The 26,210-nt window shown below is 36.7% G+C and overlaps 2 protein-coding genes across 5 annotated transcripts in view; both read left to right on the top strand.

Moving 5' to 3' along the window:
- Positions 1 to 1,043: 1,043 nt before the first annotated feature.
- LOC134742163 (protein rogdi) lies at positions 1,044 to 9,652 on the top strand. 4 transcript variants are annotated; one of them, XM_063675137.1, is made up of 7 exons: positions 1,045 to 1,194; positions 1,294 to 1,365; positions 1,434 to 1,565; positions 2,228 to 2,385; positions 2,939 to 3,059; positions 6,181 to 6,390; positions 8,961 to 9,652. In XM_063675137.1, the coding sequence occupies exons 1-7, from the start codon at positions 1,159 to 1,161 to the stop codon at positions 9,027 to 9,029; spliced, it is 798 nt and encodes a 265-aa protein (XP_063531207.1). In that variant the 5' UTR covers positions 1,045 to 1,158; the 3' UTR covers positions 9,030 to 9,652. The 4 variants fall into 4 exon arrangements, with proteins under 4 accessions (XP_063531204.1, XP_063531207.1, XP_063531205.1 ...); XM_063675135.1 differs by having other exon boundaries at positions 2,210 to 2,385; XM_063675134.1 differs by lacking the exon at positions 8,961 to 9,652 and having other exon boundaries at positions 1,044 to 1,194; positions 2,210 to 2,385; positions 6,181 to 6,832.
- Positions 9,653 to 14,347: 4,695 nt separating this feature from the next.
- Positions 14,348 to 26,210, top strand: part of LOC134742161 (sorting nexin-13-like) — a 28,658-nt gene continuing 16,795 nt past the window's right edge. Inside the window, exons 1-3 of the mRNA XM_063675133.1 lie at positions 14,348 to 14,674; positions 14,784 to 14,895; positions 15,244 to 15,458. Of these exons, the coding sequence (XP_063531203.1) occupies positions 14,562 to 14,674; positions 14,784 to 14,895; positions 15,244 to 15,458 (440 nt within the window). The 5' untranslated portion in view covers positions 14,348 to 14,561. The remainder of the gene's footprint in view (positions 14,675 to 14,783; positions 14,896 to 15,243; positions 15,459 to 26,210) is intronic.

Here is a 26,210-nt window from a genome sequence, read left to right as displayed (position 1 = left end):
ACGCACAATAACTTTGGTGCGGTGCGATGGTGTGTTATGACTTTAATACTCACTAGAATTGATATATCTCAAACACACCCAACTTGTCAGTAAAAAAGGCGCGAAATTCAATTTTCTATGGGAAATCAACCCTTCGCGCCAAGGGCCTGACACTCTTGGATAGAGAAAGATAGTCTTATTGCGATTCCTATAAGAGGAAAGAGAAAATAGTGCCATGCTTTGTCCTTATCACCGACCGGGTGGCATCATAGGCAATACCGAAATGATCCTATCCTGTGAGAAAAAAATCCTATGCTGCCCAAATTTTGTATGAATATTCTTTCTCTTACCCCCGGTCGCTCGGTGGCGCGTCTATAACTACTTGTATGTACTATGTCTATGCTTCGCGCCTACTGCTGCCTTTTTCTACTGACAACGTGGCTTTGCCAGAGTATAAAATTCGTTCTTTCTTTCCTCAGAATAATGACTCATTATTCTGAGTTTCTTTCTTTCTTTTCTTGATGGACTTGAGGGCGGTGTTGCCCGTAGCCAATGTCACGTAAAAGGGTAGGAACAAAATAAATGCTCTTAGAGCACGACGCTGTTCGGTGGTTGTTGTAGTTGTCTCGTAAAACCGATAGCTGGATTTTACGAGAAGCACGTGGACTACCGGCCGTTGACTCCAAAATGGTGGTTAAACACGCTTTGAGATTAATTCTCCATTCACTGCACACTACCACATTAGATTATTGTATAATAAAGCTATCGATATTACACTTTAAACAATATTAATGAGCAAAAAACAAAGGAATTAATCACGAGGCTACTATCAAGATGGCGTTCGAACCGGAAGTTCATAAAATTCATTACTTAAAGGGAAATAATTTTGGGGTCTGCCGCTGAAATCGGAAAACGCTCAAAAAAGCAAGAGCGATAGAGAGGCACATAACTATTTTCGATTTTTTTATATGTTGGCGGTAGGCCCTCTGATTTTAGCATGAAGTTTATCAACTGTCAAGAAAAAAGTCACCTCCCACCCAAAACTCCTCCTTCTCTTACCTTCACTGACATCTGTTCTGTCACCTCACGTCAATTGGCGAAATTACTTCACGTGAACCATCGGAAGGAAATTATTAAAAATTTACAGACGGCTATTCAGTTCATCAAAATTCTATTGCAATGAGTGATAACGAAAAGGAAGAAGCTGCCAATTTGGTAAAAGACAAATATACAGAAGATAAAAACATAATTATTTAATGACATTTTAGAGTGCTATCCTAACAATGTAACGTTTGGGGTTTTTGTGTTTTTTAGAAAGAAGAATTCGAATGGGTTCTTCGAGAGGAGGTTCACTCGATCTTGCATCAGCTACACTCGGTTTTAGTCGTAAGTTTTTTTTTAATTTAATGAATCAATGTACTGTGGCATAGTTAGTATATGGATTTGTTTTGCAGGGTTGTGCTCACAGATTTCCTGTCCCTCTGTATGGGAATGAGGGCCAGAAACAAGACAAATTTATATTGACCTCGCAGCCTGAACAGCTGAAATGCATTGTAACACTAACTGGCGACAGCATAACTCATGCAGTGAGTATTATATTACTTGTAAATCCTCACTTATTGGAATACAAATGAGTGGCCTTACACGGTTGGAATCACTAACAGATGTTTGTGGTGAGCTTGTTAATACATTAATACTTTACATGTATTGGTGTGTATGTGCTGGAAAGATTTTTGGTTTTTATAATTAACTAGCTATTGCCCGCGACTTCGTCTGCGTGGAGTTAGTAATTTGGGTAGCTTATTTTTTAAACCAATCTGCTTTTTATTGATTCCCCATACAAACTTCCACCCCCTTAAAGGATGACTTCTGGGATAAAAACTTCCCTATGTCCTTCCCCGGTTCAGCGGTTTAAGCGTGAAGAGGTAACAGACAGACGGACACACTTTCGCATTTATAATATTAGTATGGATTTAATATAGTACATTGTTGGTTTTTGAGGTAAAATAATGCTTAAGTTTTACTCATGTTTTACTAGGTACTAATAAAATTAATTGCTTTCTAACATATTATGAAGCTCTATTACAGTAATAATGGCATAATGTGGGTGGCAATCTAAATTATATACTGCAAATATTACTAAGGTTTGTTAACAACTCTGGCAAGGCAATAAAAACACAAAATAGATTTACTAAATTTGTTTTTGAAACTGTTTATCTTCAATAAACAGTCTTGTTTCTCCCACCAGGACATAAGTTTTAAAGTGCTTCGGCAAATGCACACAATATGCCGCACTTCAATCAACCAGGACGGGCCGTGGAAGCTTCAGCAGATCCAGGACGCAGCCAACCACTTGCAGCAAGCCATCGGCTACATTGACAATGTAGACAAACATTATATATTCAGGTTAGTGATATCTAGATGACACTATTTTACAAGGGCATTATGGAAATAACATGACCTTATTGTTTCTGTAAATATATGATAGCAATGACATTAAGCCTACTTTCATTATTTTTCGCCTGAAAAATTAATAATTTTCAGAAGAACTGTGCATGTCTTACACCTTTGTGGCTTATGTAAACCTAACTGACAGTATTTTAACTTAAAAATATGGTACTTTACTTTAACCATAAGGTTCTCACTTCTGGTGGAATGTTGTCAAAATAATACTTTTCAGTTATATCTATAATTAATGAAAACGAATTAAATTATTAGTTAACTCATTTAGGTGCAATTAGTGCTCAAATGAGTTTACCATAAAAACAACACCTGGAAATAACAAATCTCAAGTTGCTTAATCAGATTCACAGTAGCATTTTATCACTTTTATTTTATCAATTCAATTAATTAGTGATTTTATTAAATCAGATAATTGGCTAAGATGAGAGCCTTAGCTAGCAATAAACTCATAATTTTTTATGTTGGTTTACAATAAGTACCTATGTCTTCATTGCAGGTCATCAGATGAAGTCTTACATATAATACAATGCCTGATTGGTTCCCTTCAAAGAGCCCGCACAGCACTAGTCCTCCCAAAAAAGAAAGCCATTGATGAACTAATGAAAAGTCGAAATATGGTAAGTACAAACCCCCTTATTCATGAAACTTAACAAGCCTCAATTAGTTAATTTATGTCTTATACCTTTCTTACAAATACGTAAATCAAAATGACAGATAAAGACAAACAATTAATTGATAATTGAGGTTTGTAGCATGTTAATGAACAACGCCAATGGTGTTTCACTATCAAGTCTACAGTGATATATTTGGCAACGCCACAATAAACATCTTTATGAAAATGAAGTAGGTAGGTTAGGTAGTTATGGTGGCGATGTTAACAACCACTATGCTTACGTGCAACAAAAAAACTATTGAGGGTAAGAGTGTTTTTGTATGAGGGTAAAATCTGTTATATGCGCAATGTTATCTGTGACAGCAAGCAATACTTGTGATGTAAGTCCTTGACAATCTGTTTTTGATCATCCAGATTAGCAATAAGAGAATTAGGTAATATAATTTTTATCAGAGGTGGCATTGAAAATAAACTGCCAATACTGCCAGTCTTTATCTGGGTTTCGTTAAGTTTTATTGTTGTTATCTCGATAACTATCACGATGCATTCAACTTATAAGGCTTTACCATATAACAGTACCTATCTCCTATAATCTTTTATATTTTTCATTTTACGGTTGAACTCACGACACAAATACCTACTGCTAAAATAATAACCCTTCCATAGTCATGTAAAAATAACTAAAAATCAAGGAAACTAAATATTTATACAACATAAGAGTGTTTTAATCGAAGTTGTGTAACTGTATATTCCCATGTCCTTAACTGTCAGGAAAATAAATAAGGACTCAAATCAGTGTACGACTCATTTTCTCAGACAATGTGTTCATGTGTTTTTTATTATTATTTTGTTTCTTACCTATAAAGCATTAAAGTTGAAAGTCCATTGCTTCACCGTTTTTGACCTTCTATGGGATAAGAATGACATAACAATAACACGAACGCTCATAAATTCATGTTATCGCACGACGAGCGTTGTCTAGAAAGAAACGCATTTATTATCTCAGCACATGAATTATACACAAAGAGTTATTATAACTATTGTAAAAAAGATGGAAAACGTAAGAAAATAAGATTGCCGCACAATTTCACAGCCTAATTAGATGGCGCTATAGGGAATACAAATTGAATTGTCAACCATCAACTTTTGATAACCACTTTTGCGGTAACTTGCATAAATTTCTCGAGGCACGAGTTTTTACTTTTTACTTTACACCTCTTCTTCTGAACTTCTTTTATCGTCGTGAATAAAGCACTTTCGATAATACATATAGTTATAACTTATATACCTACCTGTTAGGGAGTTGTTAAACTATCCTTTATCCGGTTCACCATTGTATTATACGATCTCTATTAGCGGCTTGGCGGCCCTGATTCTTGAGTGCCTTGTCTTTACGCTAGAAATTGTTTACTGTTTGATTTATTCTCAGACCCGAGCACTCGAGCAGCAGAAGGGTAGGGAAATCGTAACCACTCGATTGCCCCGTCCAACTTACAACTACTGGAATAGCCTCATGTCGTATTTGCGTATAACAATGTCTGCCCAATTTTGCGGGGAGGTGAAGAAGTAACACACACAAAAGATTAGATACTCACACATGCAAAAGTGATCTGTGTCGAAACACGAAGAGACATGTTAAATTATTTTAAAACAGGCCACTAACGTATTATTAAGTCACACGCACATTTAAATAAAAAATTACACATTCTCATTTTGATGCACACAAAAATATTGATATGAAATGAAATGAATATTTTTATTTCGTGTAACACATGGCCACATATTGTTATTAGTAGAACTTATAAACTAAGGGGTTAGTAGTTACTGCGAACTTAAATTTAAAACAAAACAACACTGATGGGGGAATGTAATCCCTCACAGTGCGACAAGTAGGGACAGTCAACCCTGTCCGCTATCATTCGTAGGACGCTGTTGGGACTGCCACGCACCCGGCGCACCAGGGATGCTGCGCATTCACGCATGGTAGTATAGAATTAGTCCACGCGCGCCGTCGCGAACATCCCTGGTGCGCTACAGAAATGAGGCAGCCCCATCAACACCCAGAGCGCATTATTGTACTGGACCTTAAGAGCCCCATATGCCCGTTGCGTTTACTGCGCCCATAAATTGCAGGTGTAGAGGGAAGTGCAAAACGCCCTAAACAATGTGACTTTCACCTTAATAGAGCACCTTGCAAATCTGCGGGCGATCATATTCGCCCGGACCGACAGGGCCCTTCGTTTCCTTTCATGTGCAGGTCGTCTTTGAGGTCAGTCGCGATCACATGGTCGAAGTACTTAAAATGATCCACTCTATCTATAAGGGTACCATTGAGGAAAATAGCAGCATTCAGCATTCTTGCGACCGCACTCAAACACCATGAACTGGCTCTTGGTTGCGTTATATTATAGTCACGATTTTAGACATACCTACGTTTCGCAAATTCTCAACAGTTTGCGCAGCCCACACACCGACGCGCTCAGCAGCACCATGTCGTCCGCATAACCACGCTTAACTTATGTTGTTGACACAAACTCCATCCACATGACAGCCGACCCCCCCCCCCCCTGTCTCACCCCGCACTCCAATCTGTACTCATCAGATAGCACGTCTACCCTTCTAACGCTGTTGACCTGGTTTTCATACCAATATTAAATATTCGAATGGTTTCCTGCGGTAAACTGATATTCTCCAGCTTCTTCTACATTATGTCATAGGAAACTAGGACAAAAGCCTTAGACAGATCAAGGAAACAGCCTACCACCGGGGTTTTACTTTTGGCGTAATACCTGACAGTGTGCTTAAGAGTCCCCGGCAAGCTCGATTCTCCATACAAACGTAGTTACGCCTTCATTTTTAAACGACTAGCTAGATTGCTCTGAAACTTTGTACTTACAATAGGATAAGGTACTTTTATCTTGGTCTGTAATTAGTTTATGTAGCTTCAGATGCAATAGTAAAAAAAATTCAGCGAATTTAAAAAATGTCATAGTACCTATAGGATAATTTTCTCTGTTTCATATTACATTACGTTCTTCCTTTTAGCAGGGCCTGGCAAAATGTGTAACCTTTATACGTGTAACATTTTTATTTAATTTCTAAGCTCAAGTGTCCCCTCTTTTCAGAAAGCCCTATCACCAAACCTACCCGAAGACCTCGCAATATCATTCTACATCCAGTCGCACAAGCTGATATTCGTGGCCTACCAGCTCAGCTCGGTCCACGGCACCATGCGTATCGACTCGTGCCAGGCGGACTGCGCCGTTCCGTGGCTTAGTGATGTCTTGTTCATGCTGACGGCCGCATTACACATGTGTCAGCAGCTTAAGGATAAGGTGAGGAGGGATTGTAGCACCATTTGCACGGATTGGCCTGATCTTGGAAGCTTTGTTTGTGCTACTGTTGATTATGATGACTAACTTTTTTTAAACATAATGTTGAAAAATAACTCGCGATTTCTAACTATGTAACTGTTGTAAGTCAACCAAGATAGTTGAGTCCATGGTGGAAATTTCACTTTTTTTTTACAAATGGATAGTTTGTTGCAATTTTACTGTGAATGCAGTAACCTTGTCAAATGCTTTTAGTAAACCGGAGGTATATGCATTTGCTTGTTGCTTGTAATAAAAAAAAATAGCATTGGTTCTATGGACGCAATAACCCTGGTTGACCTTAATTTAACGATATTTTACATTTATATGGTACACACACAATTTTATAGTTATTTTACTTTTATTTTATTGTGATAATAAAATATAACCAGTAATTTATAATAGATTTGTGATGTTTTGTTTTGTGATGTTGTTTTTACGTTATACTAAACCGAAATAGAAGAAGAAATAACAGAACCTAACCCTGCTTAATTCAATCCCTAATACATTTATTTTTCTACAATATGTATGCTTACTTACCTGGCGATATACAATAGATACATAATAGAAATATGTAAAATTTTAGACAGAAGAGAATTATGAACAAACATACTTGAATTAATTTCTCCTAAAATAGCTAGCGAATATTCAAACTCAATTTGGTAGATAGTACGGTACGTGTTTCGCCTCCCAAGAGTAATTAAATTAACATTAATATGTACCGCTTAATTTCGCTAACTCGTATTATTGTTTTGGATTCAGCCTAAATATGAACTCTTTTTCTATTATCACTAAGTCGATTTTGCGGTTGGAGAGTTGAGTAAAATACGAGTTTGGTCTTGCATTTCGATGTGGGTGGTTTTTATCTTGACGTGACCTAGCACTAGCACACACCTTGATATTGATAACGTTATAAACGATAATAATCGAATAATTAGGTAAACTTTTTTAATCGCTTGATTATTGTAATCGATTTATCACACCAATTCTAAGTTTTCTAGTCTGTGCAAAAACGGTTTACTATCTATGAGTTAGAAAGACTATCTTCTGCGTTCTTCGTGGTAAAAAAAAAACTACGGCCATAAATTCTCTATGTACCTACATACGCAAATTGTGTTCGTCTGTCTCTGTAGCTTTTTTAAATCTATCATGGAAAAGGGACCTCTGAAAATTTATTATTGGCCAAGAACAACCATTTGGAAGTTTTAAGCAGGGACCGGCCCGCTATCCCTTATCGGGGTTTTATAAGGGTATTGCATAAGGCTTAACTCACCATACCCTTTGCCAGACGAAACCCTTTGTTTTGCTTTTAAAAACCCTTATATAAAGCTACCACATTTGAGTAATCGGTAGCCCAAATACCCTTACAAAACCCTTATCATCCGCTCACCAACACCTTGCATATTGCTTATAAGGGTTAGCCTTATAAAGGGCTTCCCTTTTAGCATATAAGCATGCTAATTTAAGTCGTCTACCTTGTTCATAAAGCACACATTACTTCGAATCCGAGCGATCGTCGGCGGCGACGGCGGCGTTCTTTGACTAGGCACGTATTTTCTTTCCTTTTTATACACTACCGTAGATATATACCAATCCTGTCTCTTTCACGCAAAGGGAAACCTTTATAAAAAGCGCTTAAAGATAAGGGTAACCCTTATTAAGAGCTAGCCTTATTTTTGGTTAGCTTTTCGGTAAGGGTTAGTCAAAGGTAGGGGTATGAATGGGCTTGCAGTTCAAAAGGGAAAGACTTTCAATGTGATAGCCGTGTTTAAGTGTTGCCCATTGAAAGGGTTTTATCGCGGAAAGGGTTGTCCGGTCCCTGGTTTTAAGACGAAAGGGGACGACAGTCCCGATACCGGTTTTCCATACAAACGTATTCCCCATTTTCCTCTCTGGATATTAACATTATTGAAAATATTTTTACACAATTGGATGTATTTTAATCATTTAAGCTATTACTGGATTTCTATTACGTTATTATTAGGTTTCATACAATTTTTTAAGCTCCTAACTCTTATAAAGTAAAAAAAAAAAAAAAAACAAGCTATGATTAAAATACATCAAATCGTGTAAAAATATTTTCCATAATTTCAATATTTAGATAGGAAAATGAGGATTAGGTTTTTATGGAGAATCGATCGTCCCCTATCCTCTTAACTATTAATACCTATGGCGCAAAAAGTCTACAAAAGGTTGTTCTGTTATAATTTCGCAAATTATTTAGGTGCTTTCAGGGTCCAACGCTTACGAATCATATTATTAAAAGTACCTACAGTTGGCAATAAAAGATTGTACCTATCTTTTTTAGGGTTCCGTACCCAAAGGGTAAAAACGCGACCCTATTACTAAGACTCCGCTGTCCGTCTGTCTGTCACCAGGCATGAACCGTGATAGCTAGACAGTTGAAATTTTCACAGATGATTTATTTCTGTTGCCGCTATAACAACAAATACTAAAAAGTACGGAACCCTCGGTGCGCGAGTCCGACTCGCACTTGGCCGGTTTTTTTACTTACCTAAACTTTTTCGTTACAGCTGTGTGTGTTCTCGCAGTACAAAGACTTCACGGTGGGCTCCCGCTCCGCGTCAATGGTGTTTAACTGATTTCCTTCTCCACGTGATTCTCAATAATGTACGTAGGTATGATTAACGAATGGGGTTGGCCAATCGAAGCGTTTTACAGATGGCGCCAGGATGTTTCCCTGACAATAGTATCAAATTCTTTTTTTTTTTTTTTTTTTTTATTCTTGTTGTTTTTTGATGTTAGTCTTAAGCCAGCCCATACTCAACCTACGGCCTGCCGGGCTTTTTAGGTGGCCCGCCAGGTGATCCTGGTCACCTTTAAGCAAATTAATCATACGGCCCGGGGCTACATGGCAAAACCGTTTTTGTGGCCCCCTCATAAAAAAAGGTTGGCTATATGGCTGCTTTAAGCCAAATTCCTAGAAATGGGAAACCTATGCTGGCGCCATCTATGAAAACCTTTGACAGTTGCTATTCCCATTGTATGTATGTGTATTTATTTTATAGTTAACGAGTCCATTGTTGATATTCTTGTTGAATATGTTGTAACATAATGTATATGCGTAATAACTAACATTAATTTATTTAAGTATAGTTTAGGGAGGTTTGCACATGTTAGAAGGATAAAGGATGGTAGGTGTTGAAATTAATATTATGGCGCACTACAAAGCTGTTTCCACACTTTGATTTAGCCTATCTATCCCAACGACAATTAAACCTTTCATTATAAAGTCCAACGAAAGAATAAATAAAATAAATAAATATGTCACTGCTCGTAAACTGAAATAAGTAAAATACACCAAAGAAAAAGTGACCAAGTCCACCGGTGGCCGAGGCGGGAATCGAACCCGCGTCTTCAGCTTACGCGGCTAAAGACGCGGGTTCGATTTCTGCCTCGGCCACCGGTGAACTTGGTCACTTTTTCTTTGGTGTATGTTATCTATTTCAGTTTATAATTTGTATATAGCAGTGTGACTACTTAAAAAACACAAATCAATAAATATTTCATTAAATAATTTGATATGTTCCCTAGTTGGATGTCACTGTTTGAATAAATAAATAAAACGGTTTTTTTGGCGTCTCAAACGTTGACACATATTATTCAGTTGGCATTTTGAGGTGTCCTGTTTTCATGATTACAATGAGGAATCGGATTTAAATGCCTCGCATCCACAAAAACTATGACAACCTGTCAAACTGGATTTTGTCCAGGGAAGGAATTGGCAGTTTTCATACATGATTAAGAGAGTAATTAATTTTCATGAAAGTAATATACCAAAGACATTCCTTAAATAATTCAATTTGGGTATTAGATTTGTAAAAAATAATGTGGACACAGCTTTTTACACGGAAGCAATATAGCACAGGGATACCTCTGCCGATTAGCTTAATGTTAAATCACAATTGTATAGAGTTGTAACTTCACAGACTATTTTGACATACAAACATGTTGGTAGGAATTATTTAGTCTTGTAATAAGTAACTAGAACAGTCTCGTATAAGTTAGGCTAAACAATGCTTATTTCTTGTACAATGGGTGATTGCAATGATTAATAAGCCGATTTACATTCGCGGCTCGTGGCTCGACTCGTAAGTTCGTCGAGCTAATGATTACACTCTCGTCTCGTGGCTTGTCTCGTCTCTCGGCCACATCTCGTAAGCTAATCGATTTTAAACACAAACGCGAATGTAAACAGCAAACGCGCGTTCCCCGCGAGCCCCTTTGACTCGAGCCCAATAAAACCGCTCCTCCACGCGAGCCGAGCCACGAGCCCACCGATTACACTCGCGTCTCGTGGTTCGGCTCGCGGCTCGCAAGCGAATGTAGATCAGCTATCAAATATCAGTGTAGCGTTCTACAGACGTGTCAGTGAATTACAAAAAAATCGACAGTTTCAGCTTCAGCTAAAACGAAATTGTAACACGTACCTCACATTCTAACAGATAGCTGCATCTCATAATAAATTCAGTGCAATCTGGAGGGCGAATAAATTGAAGCTATACCTGATTTTTTTAAAGCTTCTGCCATGCTTATAACAAAAAACCGTGTCGGCAGTTGGTATAAGACTTTCACTTCGCAAGACTAATGTTAAATTGTTATTAGTTGTTATATACACTAAACTGCAATATTTGGTGCTATGGATTTTTTGTTACAGAAACATGTCAAGTATACACTGGATGTATTATAATTTATAACTTTCTATGATATTTTATTTAATCAATCCAATCAGATTTTGATATGCCTGTTATAATGTTATTTGCCAATTTGGGCTAATCGGCGTTTTTAGGGCAAAAGCTTTTAATTATATGAGTTACTTTTTCTTTCAATCGAAATAGAAATAACTACTTATATTCCCAAAATATGGAAAATTGTTATTTTGTTCTGAAACGAATTACATTTTATAATCGATATATAATTATTATATCTATTTCCAATAGTAAAAACAAACGCACTGTACGCAACTTCTTTATAGAACCCCGATAAAATCGCAATGCTTAAAAATCTACTAAGCCTTTTAGTAGATTTTTAATTTTATTTTTCAGTTTTAAAATTGTATTCGGATAGATCTGAACGAAATGAAAGGTTGTTGGTTAGTAATGTAATTTCGAAGCAATAACGCTTCCTTTAATTTGATCGTATTAGTCGCGAAAATTAACGTAATCCTCGAATTCATTGTAATTTGTAGCCTATTAAGTTTGTAAAATAAATATAAACAATGTCTCTTCCGAGAATTCAGATGTCAAATTTTATTTTCTATGAAATTATACTGCCTACATTTTATAGTAAAATACTTACCTTTAATACATAGCATTATATTAGATAGAGAGAGACGAGTAGAAAATTTAGAGCCTTATCACACTGGCGATTTGTTGGAAAGTTGAAAGTGAGACGGCTAGTTCGCCGCGGGCGCGCAATGATTTCGCCGCGAGCGCGCTAGTGTGATGTGGCTCCTAGTCTGCTAATCTTTGTGGAAAGTTTCATCTCTGCCCGATGGCGCCACTTTAGACCTCGCTATAGACAGCCCTCGAGTCATCAATCACCTACAAAAAGCAGGAGAAACACCATTGCTACATTGATTAGTAGTCTATATTATTTACTTATCTCTCAATTAACCTAGAGTTGCCTTTGTCACTGTCCAGAATTGTGCAATTAATGTATGTTTATATACCAAATATATAAATTCATGATATCATTGTGTAAATTGGAATATCAAAATATACATTCATAACAGTTTTCAGTTTCCATTTACCATAAAAGGAGGTCAGTGTGGTCACTACTAACGAAAATAATGGAGGTTTACAGACGCAGCCATTTGTGACTTTGGCAAGTTTGGCATCTACATTATAAATGCTATAATAGGTTCCGAGCGAATTCGTTCGACGCTTAATTTTTGCTAGCAGCATCGAATGATTGTTGATGTTGCAAGCGGCAACGTCAGATGCAGGTGGATGCAGCGGATTTGCTCAGAGCGTTTTTTTGGCAATTTGGCCTACTACATAGTCAAATATAACAAGTTGGTGACAAAGTGGTGACAAACTTGTTACATCTGTAGATGTCATATTATCTTTTAGGATCTGATAATAAATGCATATTTCCGCAATAGTTCACAACTTTTTGCTGATGTAATATTATAATTAAAAATATCAAAAAATACCTGTAACTTAAAAATCAGTAATTACATTGTTCCAGTGAAAAACCATCTGTTATTTTTAGTAGAATTTACTACGTACCTATCTTTTAATTTAAGGATCTATTTAATTATGATGTAAAATTATATTGTGATAATAAATCAAACAACGGAATTGGGAAATAAATAATGTTTAAATTGTATTTTTATGCACACAATAATAAAATTATATGTAGCTAGTTAATATTGTTAACGCACTTTCTATTGTAACTTATAATAACCGTTTGAGAAGTACACGTAGGTAAGTACCTTTTTTTAGTCCTTGTAATCAAAGAAATGTATTATTGTATTTTTAAGTTATTTAATCAGTACAAACGGTACCTAAAGTCATAACTCCACTAGTTTTCTGGTATCGGTTCAGAAATATGCAGGCCATGCACGACTCGTGCAATAATAATATTGATTATTTTTATGTTATAATCCTTATAGCAAAGAGTTAGTTATTGCACAAGAATTATATAGTCTATGAAAAATTGATGCTTCGAACTTGAGAGCTGAAAGAGATGGCGTTGTACGGCTCCGTACATGCGATTTATGCGGTAAAGTACCCACAAAACTAATCTCAAACTCAGGACACAGTTTTTTCTTAAACTTATAACTCTTCTACAATCAATAATTCTTTGCTTATAGTACCTATAAGAGGTCTCCTGTATTTGGTTTATGTCCAATAATATATATTATATCCAAGAACTGCATTTATAATTAACATTTTCTTTTTATATGACCTCTCAAGTACCACCTGTGTAAGTTTTTTGACATGTTTGACAATAAAATTATTATACTATACTAGTATTATTAGGTAGTCTCGGACTATTTAAATCTGTAATAAATAATCAGTTCTTGTGATTGTGTTGTGTTTCAGTAAACCAAAATGCTGTTACGTGTTTGTAGTTTTATTTATGTTTATTTCCATTACTATTTGCAGATCTTAAACATGCTCAAAATCTTCGGTAATACCGCGATAGTTACTCATGAAATAAAACTATGAAAACGATTTATATCGCGTATATTGAATTAATATACGCGATACAATCCGTTTTCATAGTTTTATTTCATGCTCAAATTAGCTGTACCTATTTGAGTCCCCAGCTATGCCCCAGCTTAGTCGCCCGTCGGTGTATAGGACCCTCCACACTCACGCGAATCACGGCGCGAAGCCGCGAGGCACGAACGCGAGTGTGGAGGCTAGTTCGCTAATCAGCGAATCGACTCCACACTCGCGTTTATGATTGATGGGTCTACGACGTAATTTATGGTGATCTCACACACTGGTGTTATACAGGCTGGCAAAAAAATAAGTGCATTCCCGTTGCCAGGGAGGGTTTGGGATTATACTCAGCCATTTTTACTATGGGACCAACCACGAAATAATCGTCACAAATTGGTCCGCACCCCATTTTATTGGTCAGGTTGGCGAAAATTGTCCTCGTCTGGACAGACCTTCATGGTGCGCTATAAATCTACACGACCAATCATATTGTCGCATTGCGTATGTTCTGTCTCTCACGGGGGCACGCGGTAGGCCACTTCTATAGGATCCTACCTTCTATGGTTTTAGCCAAGCACGTATTGCAAACTGTCTCCGTAAACGCCATTAACCTTTGGCTGCATTGACGTCTATCAATAGACGCTTTTGTTTTGAATAACTTTTGTTGACGAAAACGTCGCCCTATTTTTCACAAACTGTTGTAGGTTGTGAAGCAAAGATTATCATTATTACATGTAGTTAGAGTTTAGAATGGTTTACGATGATTAAATCACTATTGATAAAAATAACGTTGCATTTCCATTGATATTTGGAAATTGTAGTGTTTTAGGGACGTAGTGTTAAGTTGATTTCACTGATATTTTCAATTATTTATATTTTTCTTCGTTCTAATGTAACTAAATTAGGGTCCTGCAATTGTAGAATCTCAAAAACACAATGGCATTAAGAATTGGTGGGTGGTTTGGTTTAATTTCCGTGATAATGATTGGGTTGTTTGGATTCGGATGGTATTTAACAATTCTTTCGTTTTTGGTCTCATTTCTGGCAGGGTAAGTATGTTTATTTTAACCGAAATTACTGTAATTTCATATAAAATATCCATGAATCTAGTTTTGACCTTTCATTGACTATGATTTGTCTATAATTTTTAATTTGCAGTATATTAACCATCCTTTACCTTAATTATGACGACAAGAAAATCTTCAGTGTAGACATAAATTGCCTGGATGACCCACTGCAGCGAACAAATTATTCCATTCAGTCTCCAAAGGTGAGCTTTAGCAGATTTGCTAGGGTATTGGTTATGGTGCCTTATAATTAACCTTATAAGGCTTTATGACCTATTATTGGTTGTACATTGATTCAGGTGATAAATTTGTTCCAGAAAAGTGCTTCAAATTACCCAATCAATGCCCGTTTTAAATAACTGTTTTTTGTAACTCCAGTGGACTTATTCATATTGTCCGAATGTTCATAATGTGGTGTTAAAGCTTTTTTCTGCACTATATTTTTTTATACTTTGTAAATTTTTCTAATGTTGTGATTCTTATATAATTGATTACAAAATATTGAGTGAAAATTTTAAGTTTTATTCATTAATGTAATTAATATGTTTTAGATCCTAGGACTATTCAAATCAAACAAACCTTTGCCAAAATTTGACCAACGCATAACTGGCAGTGATACAGTTGACTCCTTCCTGAATGAAATCATCACAATAATCATAAATGACTATGTTACCACATGGTACGCCATCTTGACTGATGACGAAGAGTTCACAAGGCATTCAATCAAAAAATTGGTGATTTCTACGAGTGCTAATGTAGCCAATAGGTGAGTTTTGCTTTAATTCATTTACATCCTGCCTATCAACTTCCTGCCTCGCACAGTTAAACTGTGGAATGAGCTGGTGCCCGCGGTATTTTCTGACCAATTTCCAACCTAAACTTCCATCTTAAAGCTTTAAAATTGCTTACCATTAGGCGATTTGTCTGCTTCTTTGCCTTGGTTTGAAAAACATTGATTTAATGTGTGCTTTAACATTAGTAAGAACTGAGTCTAACTCACGGAGTAGGATGGAGATGGCAAGTGGGCGTTCCCGTCTATCCGACAGTTAGTAGCGACCGACTCACTTTATGCACAGACTATGCTCAGTTGTTGTGTAAACTTCATGCTCGAATGACATTCACGTCGTACGTACGCTCGTCTAACAAAAATTGATAATTAAATTTAAAATGCCGTCTTGTGCAGTATTAAGCTGCAGAAATCACAGCGGTTTAAAAAATCTTTCACGTGGAGGTATTTCCTATCACCGGTGGTTATTTATTTAAATATAATCCGATAAATACGAAAAATCTGTTTCTATTGCATTATTTACGAATGTTCGTTAAGTAAATCTATATTTTATCAGTTAGAACTTAGAGTTCACAATCCTTTGTCACTATTCTTTACGTTTATCTGGAATATTCGCTATCCTAAATGTCAAATAACTTCGCTACTCAGATGCTGCGCAATGTCGATATTTATATCGATAAAGTTAAAGTTACGATATTTCAAGTTTGATGTTTGGTAGTTCGGTAATAAATTATTATTTTAGACACGTTTCTAATTATTATTTGGGATAATCAATGTCTTAGTAAATATGGCAGCTCTGGTCATCAAGCACTAAGTTAAGTCGGGGTCATTTCATGGCAACCTTTCAAACCTTCGTATTCCTTTACATACGTTTTTGTTTTTTACACCCATCATATTTTCATCGTTAATATAATTAGACTAGGTACTTAATGCACTTATGCGTACAATGCATGCAATGTGCCATGAATAAACGTTTTATATTTTCTATTTCTTTATTATTAATTATTGTAGGTTACCACAAGATGCCGATATTAAAAATAAATGGGTCAATGCTACTGGGCAAGAAAATTAGTTTCCGCAAAAATATAGCACCATTTGCTAGGAGCATTTCTTAGAGAAAGATTTCTGGGGATAAAATTGCCATACATCTCATCTAGCGTCCACACGCCTAAAACTTAGTTACTAATTTAGTAATTATTAGTGACATTCGGGCTCACTTAATTAATAAAAAGTGTTCCGTACCACGCAAACTAGCGTGAAATATTGGAATTTTGCCGCCCCCCTTCCTGATTTGATAGGTCACAATCTTACAATCAAATCAAGTGGGATCGATGAGCCAGTTTCATGTATGCTTTCACACCATACAATTAATTTGACAATTTAATCAGGTTGTCCCGTCTAGATTGGCCTTAAATGCTGCTACAAGTAAATATATTGTTAAAGACGAATACTTACCTATGTAAGCAGGGACCGGACAACCCTTTCCGCGATAAAACCCTTTCAATGGGCGACACTTAAACACGGCTAACACATTGAAAGACTGTCCCTTTTGAACTGCAAGCCCATTCATACCCTTACCTTTGACTAACCCTTACCGAAAAGCTAACCAAAAATAAGGCTAGCCCTTAATAAGGGTTACCCTTATCTTTAAGCGCTTTTTATAAAGGTTTCCCTTTGCGTGAAAGAGACAGGATTAGTATATATCTACGGTAGTGTATGAAAAGGAAAGAAAATACGTGCCTAGTCAAAGAACGCCGCCGTCGCCGCCGACGATCGCTCGGATTCGAAGTAATGTGTGCTTTATGAACAAGGTAGACGACTTAAATTAGCACGCTTATTTACTAAAATGGAAGCCCTTTATAAGGCTAACCCTTATAAGCAATATGCAAGGTGTTGGTGAGCGGATGATAAGGGTTTTGTAAGGGTATTGGGCTACCGATTACTCAAATGTGGTAGTTTTATATAAGGGTTTTTAAAAGCAAAACAAAGGGTTTCGTCTGGCAAAGGGTATGGTGAGTTAAGCCTTATGCAATACCCTTATAAAACCCCGATAAGGGATAGCGGGCCGGTCCCTGTATGTAAGTAATTGCAGATTTGTGATCACAAAATAACAGCAATACCGAGTTAATAAACCTTTAAAGAACTATGATTTTATCTGTTTGACTTTAAGATATATTTAATGTTCACATTAACAACCTAGTTGGTCAATTAATAAGAAACAAATTTCTAGTTAGATATTTGTTGTACTGTACTACATATTATTTTTCATACAATCACGATTATCACTACCTATATTATAATCATAAATAAAGTATCATCTAAATGTGTTAAAACATACGGTAATGAAATATCAATACCTAACTGAACACACAAATATCGATAAAACACTCCGATTACACTGTCCCCTCCCTATATCGTCGAATGGAAAGAAGTTCCAACGGTTAGCTACTCGCAGGCGTGTAGAGGTCTCGAAAACACCAGTGTAACGTGACCGTGAGATCCGTAACAAACCATGCGTAATTAGACCTTACTTATACTGGTTTTTTAGCCCTTTTCTCGCCTGTTAAGTAAGTGATTTTAAAATTATATAAAATAACGCCATCTGGTGTTGAGTAGTTGTATTAGGTGAACGTTGAGCGAGCTTTTGTGAGATGAATGAGATAATGAAAGAGTCGTATGTCATATAGCTTTGACATTATAATTTAAACCGTCACTCATGTAGCCTACAGTTGATATTCGTTCGAGAAATGTCCACCGGTAATAGCTTTTTGGTATGGAAAGTTGCTACGAATCAGAGCAATTTTGTAAGTGTGTGACGTATTTTAACGTGGCTATGAATGTGTGAGTTTAGCGACACTGGTTTTCATACTAAATAGGAGTCATTTCACATCCACTAGTTTATTAATTCGTGGTCTAACTTATCTATTTGTATTATGGTGTTGTTTAATAGTAATACAGTCAGCAGCAGCTGTTGCTAAGCGGGCGAGGTGTGAAAATGATCTTGACGCAACTTTATTGTTAAGAGAATAAGAGTGTGTCAAGGTAATTTTGAACACCTCGCCCGCTTAGCAACTTCTGCTGCTGACTGTACAGTGGAACCTCGATAGACAGCATAAATTATGACAGTATTTTATTTCGTGTTAATGAGGATTTCGTCTTATCGAGATTAGAGTTAGCGAGGTTTCACTGTATTAACTTGAGTATCAAAATACAATTTTTAATATTATTGTCCGCGTAATACGCTATTTTACGCTGGTCCCTGCAACTTGTTTTCACAATTTTATAGTTAATATGCTTTCCCACTTAAGCCGCGTTATTGACCTGGTCACTTAAGAAACCTCCTTAGAGAAGAGAAATACACGCAAATACATAAAGAATATTGACCAGGTTCGATTCCCAGTTATGTATGAGAGTTAAAAAAAAAGTTTGAATGTCATTATTATTAAATCTAAAATCGACGCCATCGTTCCTAAGAACAGATTTCGCTATCTCACATAGTTTCTGACTTCTCCATACTGACCCATTTGGATTGGTCATCCTGTATATCATGTTGTTTTCTTCATCTGAAGGCTGTGTCCTGAAATGCTTGGTGACCTCTGTCACCAGTTGTCTCCAATCTGCCCTCAGCTTTTGTCATTGATCCACAAAAATATCTCATTACTTTCAAAGCTATGGTGGGACAAATTCCGCAAAGATCCTGTCCAAAGGTGTCCACTGTCCACATTCATGTTGACTGTCAGAGTTGGATAAAAAACCCCTGTTACTGACAGACTAACATGAATAATGTGCCTTGTGAATAAATCACAAATGCTCTTAGATATAAACATTTGTTTTGAATATAACATTTTATCCGGGGGCACGGCAGTGCCCCCGCCAAGTCGAGCAAAACAAAGAGGCACGGCTGTACCATCCTTTTCTCGAAGCCACTCAGGCCATTTTCAACGTCCTGTAATTTTGTGATAGCTAAAGCTAGAACCCTGAATTTTCACTGACGTATAGAGCATAATATGATTTAGATATATTCCCAATGACATGTAATTTGAACATGTAGTTTAAGAATTATTGCATGTCAAAGTTCCTTAATTTTGTCACTGACACACTCACTCACGATCATCATAATTCTAAGGTACTTCTAGCAGACCCACAAGCTCCAAATTTGAAACGTAATTAGTTTTTAGCGTAATAAGCCAATAAAAATTTAAAAATACTGCAATATCAGTCACGTTTTAAAGATTTAATAACTGCACAAGTAAGTTTGTAATCCTATATAAATATATGCGATAACAAAGTTACGTTTGCAGTTCCTACAATTAGTAGGTTAAGTATAGGTACACTACGTTGTACGATGTAAGTATGAATTAAGATGTGTATTATGATATGTGTATACATAGTATGGGTATGGTATGGGCATGAGTACACGAAAAGAAGGACTGTCTACAAAAAGAGATGAGATCCCATCAAAAACATTACATGTAAAAAGATGAAAGTCTCGCTACGCAGTTCATCTACTACAAAAAAGTTTTGAGATGTAATGTGAAACCAAGTCGGTTATTTTAGATGGTGCCAGGGGGTGTTAAAACCGTAACAATATTAGATATCTTTATGTTTTTAATACATACATATAATTGATGGGATATAAATATTGTAGTTTAAAAGAGGTTAATGTACGCTTGGAAACATAATTAATGCTTATCTAATGAACTCTGCTAATTATGATAATACTGTCAAGAAAGATTTGTTGCTATAGTAGATTACTTTAGACCTTTAATAACAAAACTTCCGTGAGACATAGACATATTAAATATATTAATGACGGGTCACTCACGTGTTTTAAGTCGAAAACGCTCGACATGTTTCACTCCGTACCGAGGAGCGTCATCAGGAGCTTGCGTCGACGGTGACGGACCGGCGCAGACTGCGGGCCGCAGCCCTCCGCGCCCGATGACTCGGCGGATACAAACCACAGTGTATCGTAAACCAACACATACAGATCGATATCTGAGGGCAGATTCGCACCATCATCCGTGCCACTTATCTTCTGTGCCCAGAACACTGTTTAATCGGGCCTTGAACCTCTGTGATCCACAGTACTTGGACCATGAGCTGGGTCACGTGAGGCGGGTATTGGAATGCAATGGCTATAACTGGAGGCAGAGTTATCGTGTTGCGAACGCATCAGCGCGTCCCCGTTTAACTACGGCAGAGAGATTGCCCCTATACCTACCTTACATTAAGGGCGTGACGGATAAAATCGGACACTTATTACGCCGGAGATACTGCATTAAGACGATTTTCCGTCCTCATATGAAGCTAGGACAGGTGCTGCGTTCGCCAAAGGATAGGGAGCCTTTGAACAGTCCGGGTGTATACATGATTCCTTGCTCCTGTGGGAAAAACTACATAGGAGAGACGGGCCGAAACATTTCCACCAGATTGTCCGAGCACATACGTAGTATGAAGAACAGGGATAGCCGGGGTTCTGCGGTGACGGAACACGTGTTGGATTCGGATTCGACTCACTATATACGTTTCGATAAGGTAACTGTGCTGGCGAAAGAAAAGTTATCGAAATTGGTCGTCATCCGAATTTTAACCGTGATTGTGGTTGGTCAGTGCCTCCGAGCTGGAAAACTGTTTTGGGTACTACGTCGGTGGACAGTGTGGACGAACCATTAGCGAATGACGTAGTGAGTGTTGTGTGCAACCCATCATTTGACAATAATGCCGTAAACGAGGGTAGTTTCTCGCCCCCCTGCCGCCACCGGCGCCCGCGCCGAGTCATCGGGCGCGGAGGGCTGCGGCCCGCAGTCTGCGCCGGTCCGTCACCGTCGACGCAAGCTCCTGATGACGCTCCTCGGTACGGAGTGAAACATGTCGAGCGTTTTCGACTTAAAACACGTGAGTGACCCGTCATTAATATATTTAATACTTTAGACCTTGACAATATAATTAGTACTCAAACATATCATAGCACTTGGCATATTCTTCATTGCTGCAATTTCGTGGCAAAAGTTAAGTTCGTAAAGCTACACAATTTTTTTTTTCACTGACAATTTCCTATGCATGCCTGGGTTGGTAAGAGTAAGAGCATACTCCCATCTTAAATGCTGGAAACGCATTTATAACTGATAATATAATATTTATGGGAGATGGTAATTGCTTACCATCAGGCGATTCCTCCCTAACAACCATTTTCGGTCGCCGTTACGACACGGTGTAGACACATCTTGCGTCGACACCGTCTTTTCCGGTCACAAAACGGTCGCAGTGTGGTCGCCGTTACGTCGCCGTTACCGAAATGGGGAAGGCTCGACACAGACACATTTCAGTCACAAAGTGTCGTCGCCGTGTGCACACATTGTTACCAGTTTGCGACTAGTTATCCCAAAATCATTCGTTCATTTTGTTCGTTTCAAATGGGAACTGTCAGATGGAAATATACTTAAATAAAAATAAACAAGTGACAAACGCCATCGCTAAGAAGGATTTACAAGACGTAAGTATTTATTGTTTGCATTTATATTACATTATGGCATTAAATACTATGGGAAATTAAACTGCTCGAGTGATTTGATTAACTAGGTGTAATTTTATCAACGCGCCACCTCATTATTTTAGTTTAGCCAGAAATGAAATTATTTACTTCTCAGTGCATGTGTTCATAACTACATTATTTGATGCAATTTTAGTGCTCCGATGCATATACTATACCTAAATAATAAAAATAACGCTTTACATATTACTAAACTTGGTACTTATGATGTAAAAATATGGTTTAAGGCTGAGAAAAATTCCAGTCACAAAGTAGTCGCAATGTTACGACTCTGTGTAGACTCTGTGTAGACACTGTGTAGACATATGTCAAAAGTAGTAACAAAGTTACTGGATTTGCAAAATGGCTCCTTGTACTCATTTGTTTTCAGATCAGTGTTGCCAGATCGTACCTCTTATTTACGTACTTTTTGAATAGCATATGTACTTAAAACGTACCCCGCCCAAAACCGTACTAAAATCGTACTATTTGGCTAAACCGCACATTTTAGTACGATTTTACGTACTTTTCGTATGAGCGGTTCAAAAATATGCTATAATGGCGTAGAAATAATAGTGACAGACCAAAAAAGTACGATTTATTTGCGTAAAAATTTGTGACTATGTTTTGGTATTTCTGTGCCTTACTATTTTGCATACTGTTCCTTTTGCCCTGAGAAAAACAAACTAAACATAGTTTTTTGCCCAACGTGACCGCAAGTTATCTTTATTTTCAGATCTAACCAATTGCTACAGAATACAAATGACAAAGAAAAGAAGCAAGAAGGAAATAAAACAAACAAAAATACAAATGATTCCTCGACGCAATCGGGTTATTCTTAAATTGTGTCCATTTTTTGTTTTTGTCATAAAAGTTTTTATAAGAGTTTTGAATGATTCACGGCTAGTTTCACTACCTATATAGACCGTGATTACCTTTTGTATTGTTTTTGAGCTCCCGATATTTCGACGCAGTTACATGCATCTTATTCACGGGTGACTGAAGATAGCGGGTGGGTGCAAAGTTGTGTAGACTGCGCTCTGTCTACCCTCATTATATCATATCGGGGATATTGGGAGCTCAAAAACAATACAAAAGGTAATTACGGTCTTCTTTTTTTCATACAAAACATGGTACTATATTGGTGATTCTTGAATTGTGTCCAGAAGTTTTTTTGGCATAAAAGTTTATTTTTCACATATTGTTACATATAAAGTACATACAAAAAGTGAGCGTTCCGTGACATTTCTTGCATTTTCTAAATATGTATTCTTTATCTATGAGGATCTCACTAGAATACCTAATATAATTAAGTCGTTAATTTTTAATTATCCTGTATAATGATCTCAGTAATTCGTTTTAGTAGTTTAAGTTTTAAATAAGTATTAAATAAGTACAAACGTATGGTTGTGATATAATATATAGACTGCGAGCCACGAACCGATTTTAATGACCAAATAGCCTCCCGGGCGAAAACCCGTAAAGTGGAATACCTAATATAATTAAGTCGTCAATTTTTAATTATTATTTATAATGATCTCAGCAAGTCGTTTTAGTTTAGTAAGAGCCTGTTATCGATTTTAGTCGCAAAAATGTAAAATTGTTAGATTAAGTCGCAGAAATTGTACACCTTTTGATACGTACTTAATAGAAATAACAAGTACTGGTTTCTATTAGCACGTCTTCTCATCTTGCAGTTTTACAGATCAATTTTTTGAAAACAGACTCTAAATTAGTAATGTTTTTTTTTCAGATGGACGTTTAGCGCGCGTAATGCACTGATTTTGTCGCTCATATTTATTTGTAAACTTCGTAAAGTTTGGACTGCTAAAAATAGTAATTTTGTATTACACATATCCTGTACTCTACCTTTTACAGACAATTTTTTTATTATTATGACTGAAGTAGTGTAAGTTAGACGAAATCAATTTCTAGTATATTGTTCTTGAAATCATTTTAGATCATTTAAAGCTTTTTTTTTCATACAAAACATGGTACTATATTGGTGATTCTTAAATTGTGTCCGGAAGTTATTTTTTATAAAAGTTTTTATTTTTCACACATTGTTACATATAAAGTACATACAAAAAGTGAGCGTTCCGTGACATTTCTTGCATTTTTTTAAATATGTTTTCTTTATCTATGAGGATCTCACTAGAATACCTAATATAATTAAGTCGTTAATTTTTAATTATCCTGTATAATGATCTCAGCAATTCGTTTTAGTAGTTTAAGTTTTAAATAAGTATTAAATAAGTACAAACGTATGGTTGTGATATAATATATAGGTATAGACTGCGAGCCACGAACCGATTTTAATGACCAATAGCCTCCCGGGCGAAAACTCGTAAAGTGGAAAACCCTGGTTTTTTTCTTGTTATTTTATAATAGTTTAGTATGGTCAACCACTGAACAAATATTAAACTTTAAAATATTTTGAGCCTTGCCAAGATAAGGGTTAAAAAAAGTATGCTTAGAGAATGTTAATAATTAATGTTTATTTATCGAAGCGTTGATAATATTGGAAAGAATACCATTTCGGTATTGCAATCCATAGCAAAAACTTTGCATTTAATGTCGTCTAAATTATATTCTCTCAATTCTTCATTTTCATAAATGAGCGCTGTGGCATATATGTTTATGTTTGATGATTTAAATGGCAACTCAAAAAAAATATATTTGTTTTTTATATTCCCGCCGAAGACTTTTATTTTTCCTTCTACACAAGTAGCGTATTGCATTTCTATTAAATTTTTGTCAGTAGTTAGAAACCACTTGTCCTTATTGTTTTTAAGCTTAGAATAAATTTAAAAGTGGAAAAATTACTGCCTTGGGTGAGACTTGAACTCACGGCCTCTGGATGCCTCGGCAGAGCGCTGGAGTATCTATTGTAGCAATTTTGGGAATAAATAAAAAATATAAATGCCACAAGATATATATATTGATATTTACAAGCCAAGGAAATCAACCTTATTAAATAAAATGCCACGGAAATCAATTTTATAAAAATGCCACGGAAATCAATCTTATTAAATAAAAAATGGCTAAAGCCTACTGGTACCAGTGGGGATCAGCCAGGAGTGAAGGCTGCGAGTAATAAATATTTAACAGTGGTTTAAATTATAAAAGATATAAAAAGGAAGACGTTGAGTAGATTGCCTAAAATTGGTAGGTAGGAAATAGGTACTTCCCTTGAGAGAGGAGAGTGAGCTGCTTGGAGAAACAGGCCCAGGCCTATACCGGTTCCGGTCAGGCGGATGTCGGAGCCGCAACCAGGGATCTATGCCGGACACTGTGGTATGGCGTGCGCCGTGATCCGTGTCCAGAAAAAGTAGGAGCAATATGTTCTCCAAATAAAATGAAAAACTGCGGACGAAGAGAAGGGCCACGCTATAATAAAGTGATGAAATGAAAACCAATAAAATAATAAAATAGAATATGGAACGGACTTACCCGCGACAAAAAGCGGTTCTCCTTATTTCTAAAGGGTCGGCTATTCACGTTAAAAAAACTTCCGTGATCCTGGATAAACCCGGTACTTGTTATAGATGGGCAGAAATGGCAGAATTACTTTTATTTTGTGAAAAGATCAATTACTTTTTCACCATCACATCCAATTCCTTCTCACATTGACAGTTTTCACACCTTCATCTTTTTTTCATTCTTTTGGCAGTTGTCAAAGCAAATCAAAGAACTCACTTGTAAAGAAAAAAAGGTTTCTCCTAAAGCGTTATGCTGCACTATCCAGAGGCCGTGAGTTCAAGTCTCACCCAAGGCAGTAATTTTTCCACTTTTTAATTTATTCTAAGCTTAATAGCATCGATCGTAGACGTTCCTGCTTGTTAAAAATTAACTTATTATTTTTAGATATCGAGTATTTTTTACTAATTCTGACTGTCTTAAAAACTTTTTCACCAGTTTCCAGTAAAATTTCGTTTTTGAGGGCGGGATCTGATTTGTTGCAAGTAGTCTCTATATTCAATTTCGACAGTTCTTGTATGCGATTCGCTACTTGCGCCAATGGTTGGTTCCCTTTTCGTAACAGGTTTTTAATACTGTAAAGCATACCTTCAAAAGGATAGGCGCTAAGAGAAGGTAGAGACCCGAACTTCATAACGTCAATCATTGACAACATGGCATTAAATCTTTTATACTGGACGCTCGATGCCCAAAAGGGACGGTAGTTCGGAAGGGACGAC

This window comes from Cydia strobilella, chromosome 6, assembly GCF_947568885.1.
Source record: "Cydia strobilella chromosome 6, ilCydStro3.1, whole genome shotgun sequence".
In the NCBI taxonomy this organism is placed as follows: Eukaryota; Metazoa; Arthropoda; class Insecta; order Lepidoptera; family Tortricidae; genus Cydia; species Cydia strobilella.
This window is presented reverse-complemented; position numbering and strand designations above follow the sequence as displayed.

Excerpts from the sequence above, each read along its gene's own strand:
- LOC134742163 (XM_063675134.1), top strand. The coding sequence starts at position 1,159 with ATGAGTGATAACGAAAAGGAAGAAGCTGCCAATTTG. Across the intron at positions 1,366-1,433 it reads AGCTACACTCGGTTTTAGTC|GGTTGTGCTCACAGATTTCC; the intron begins GTAAGTTTTTTT and ends TTTGTTTTGCAG. Across the intron at positions 1,566-2,209 it reads GCGACAGCATAACTCATGCA|TCTTGTTTCTCCCACCAGGA; the intron begins GTGAGTATTATA and ends TTCAATAAACAG.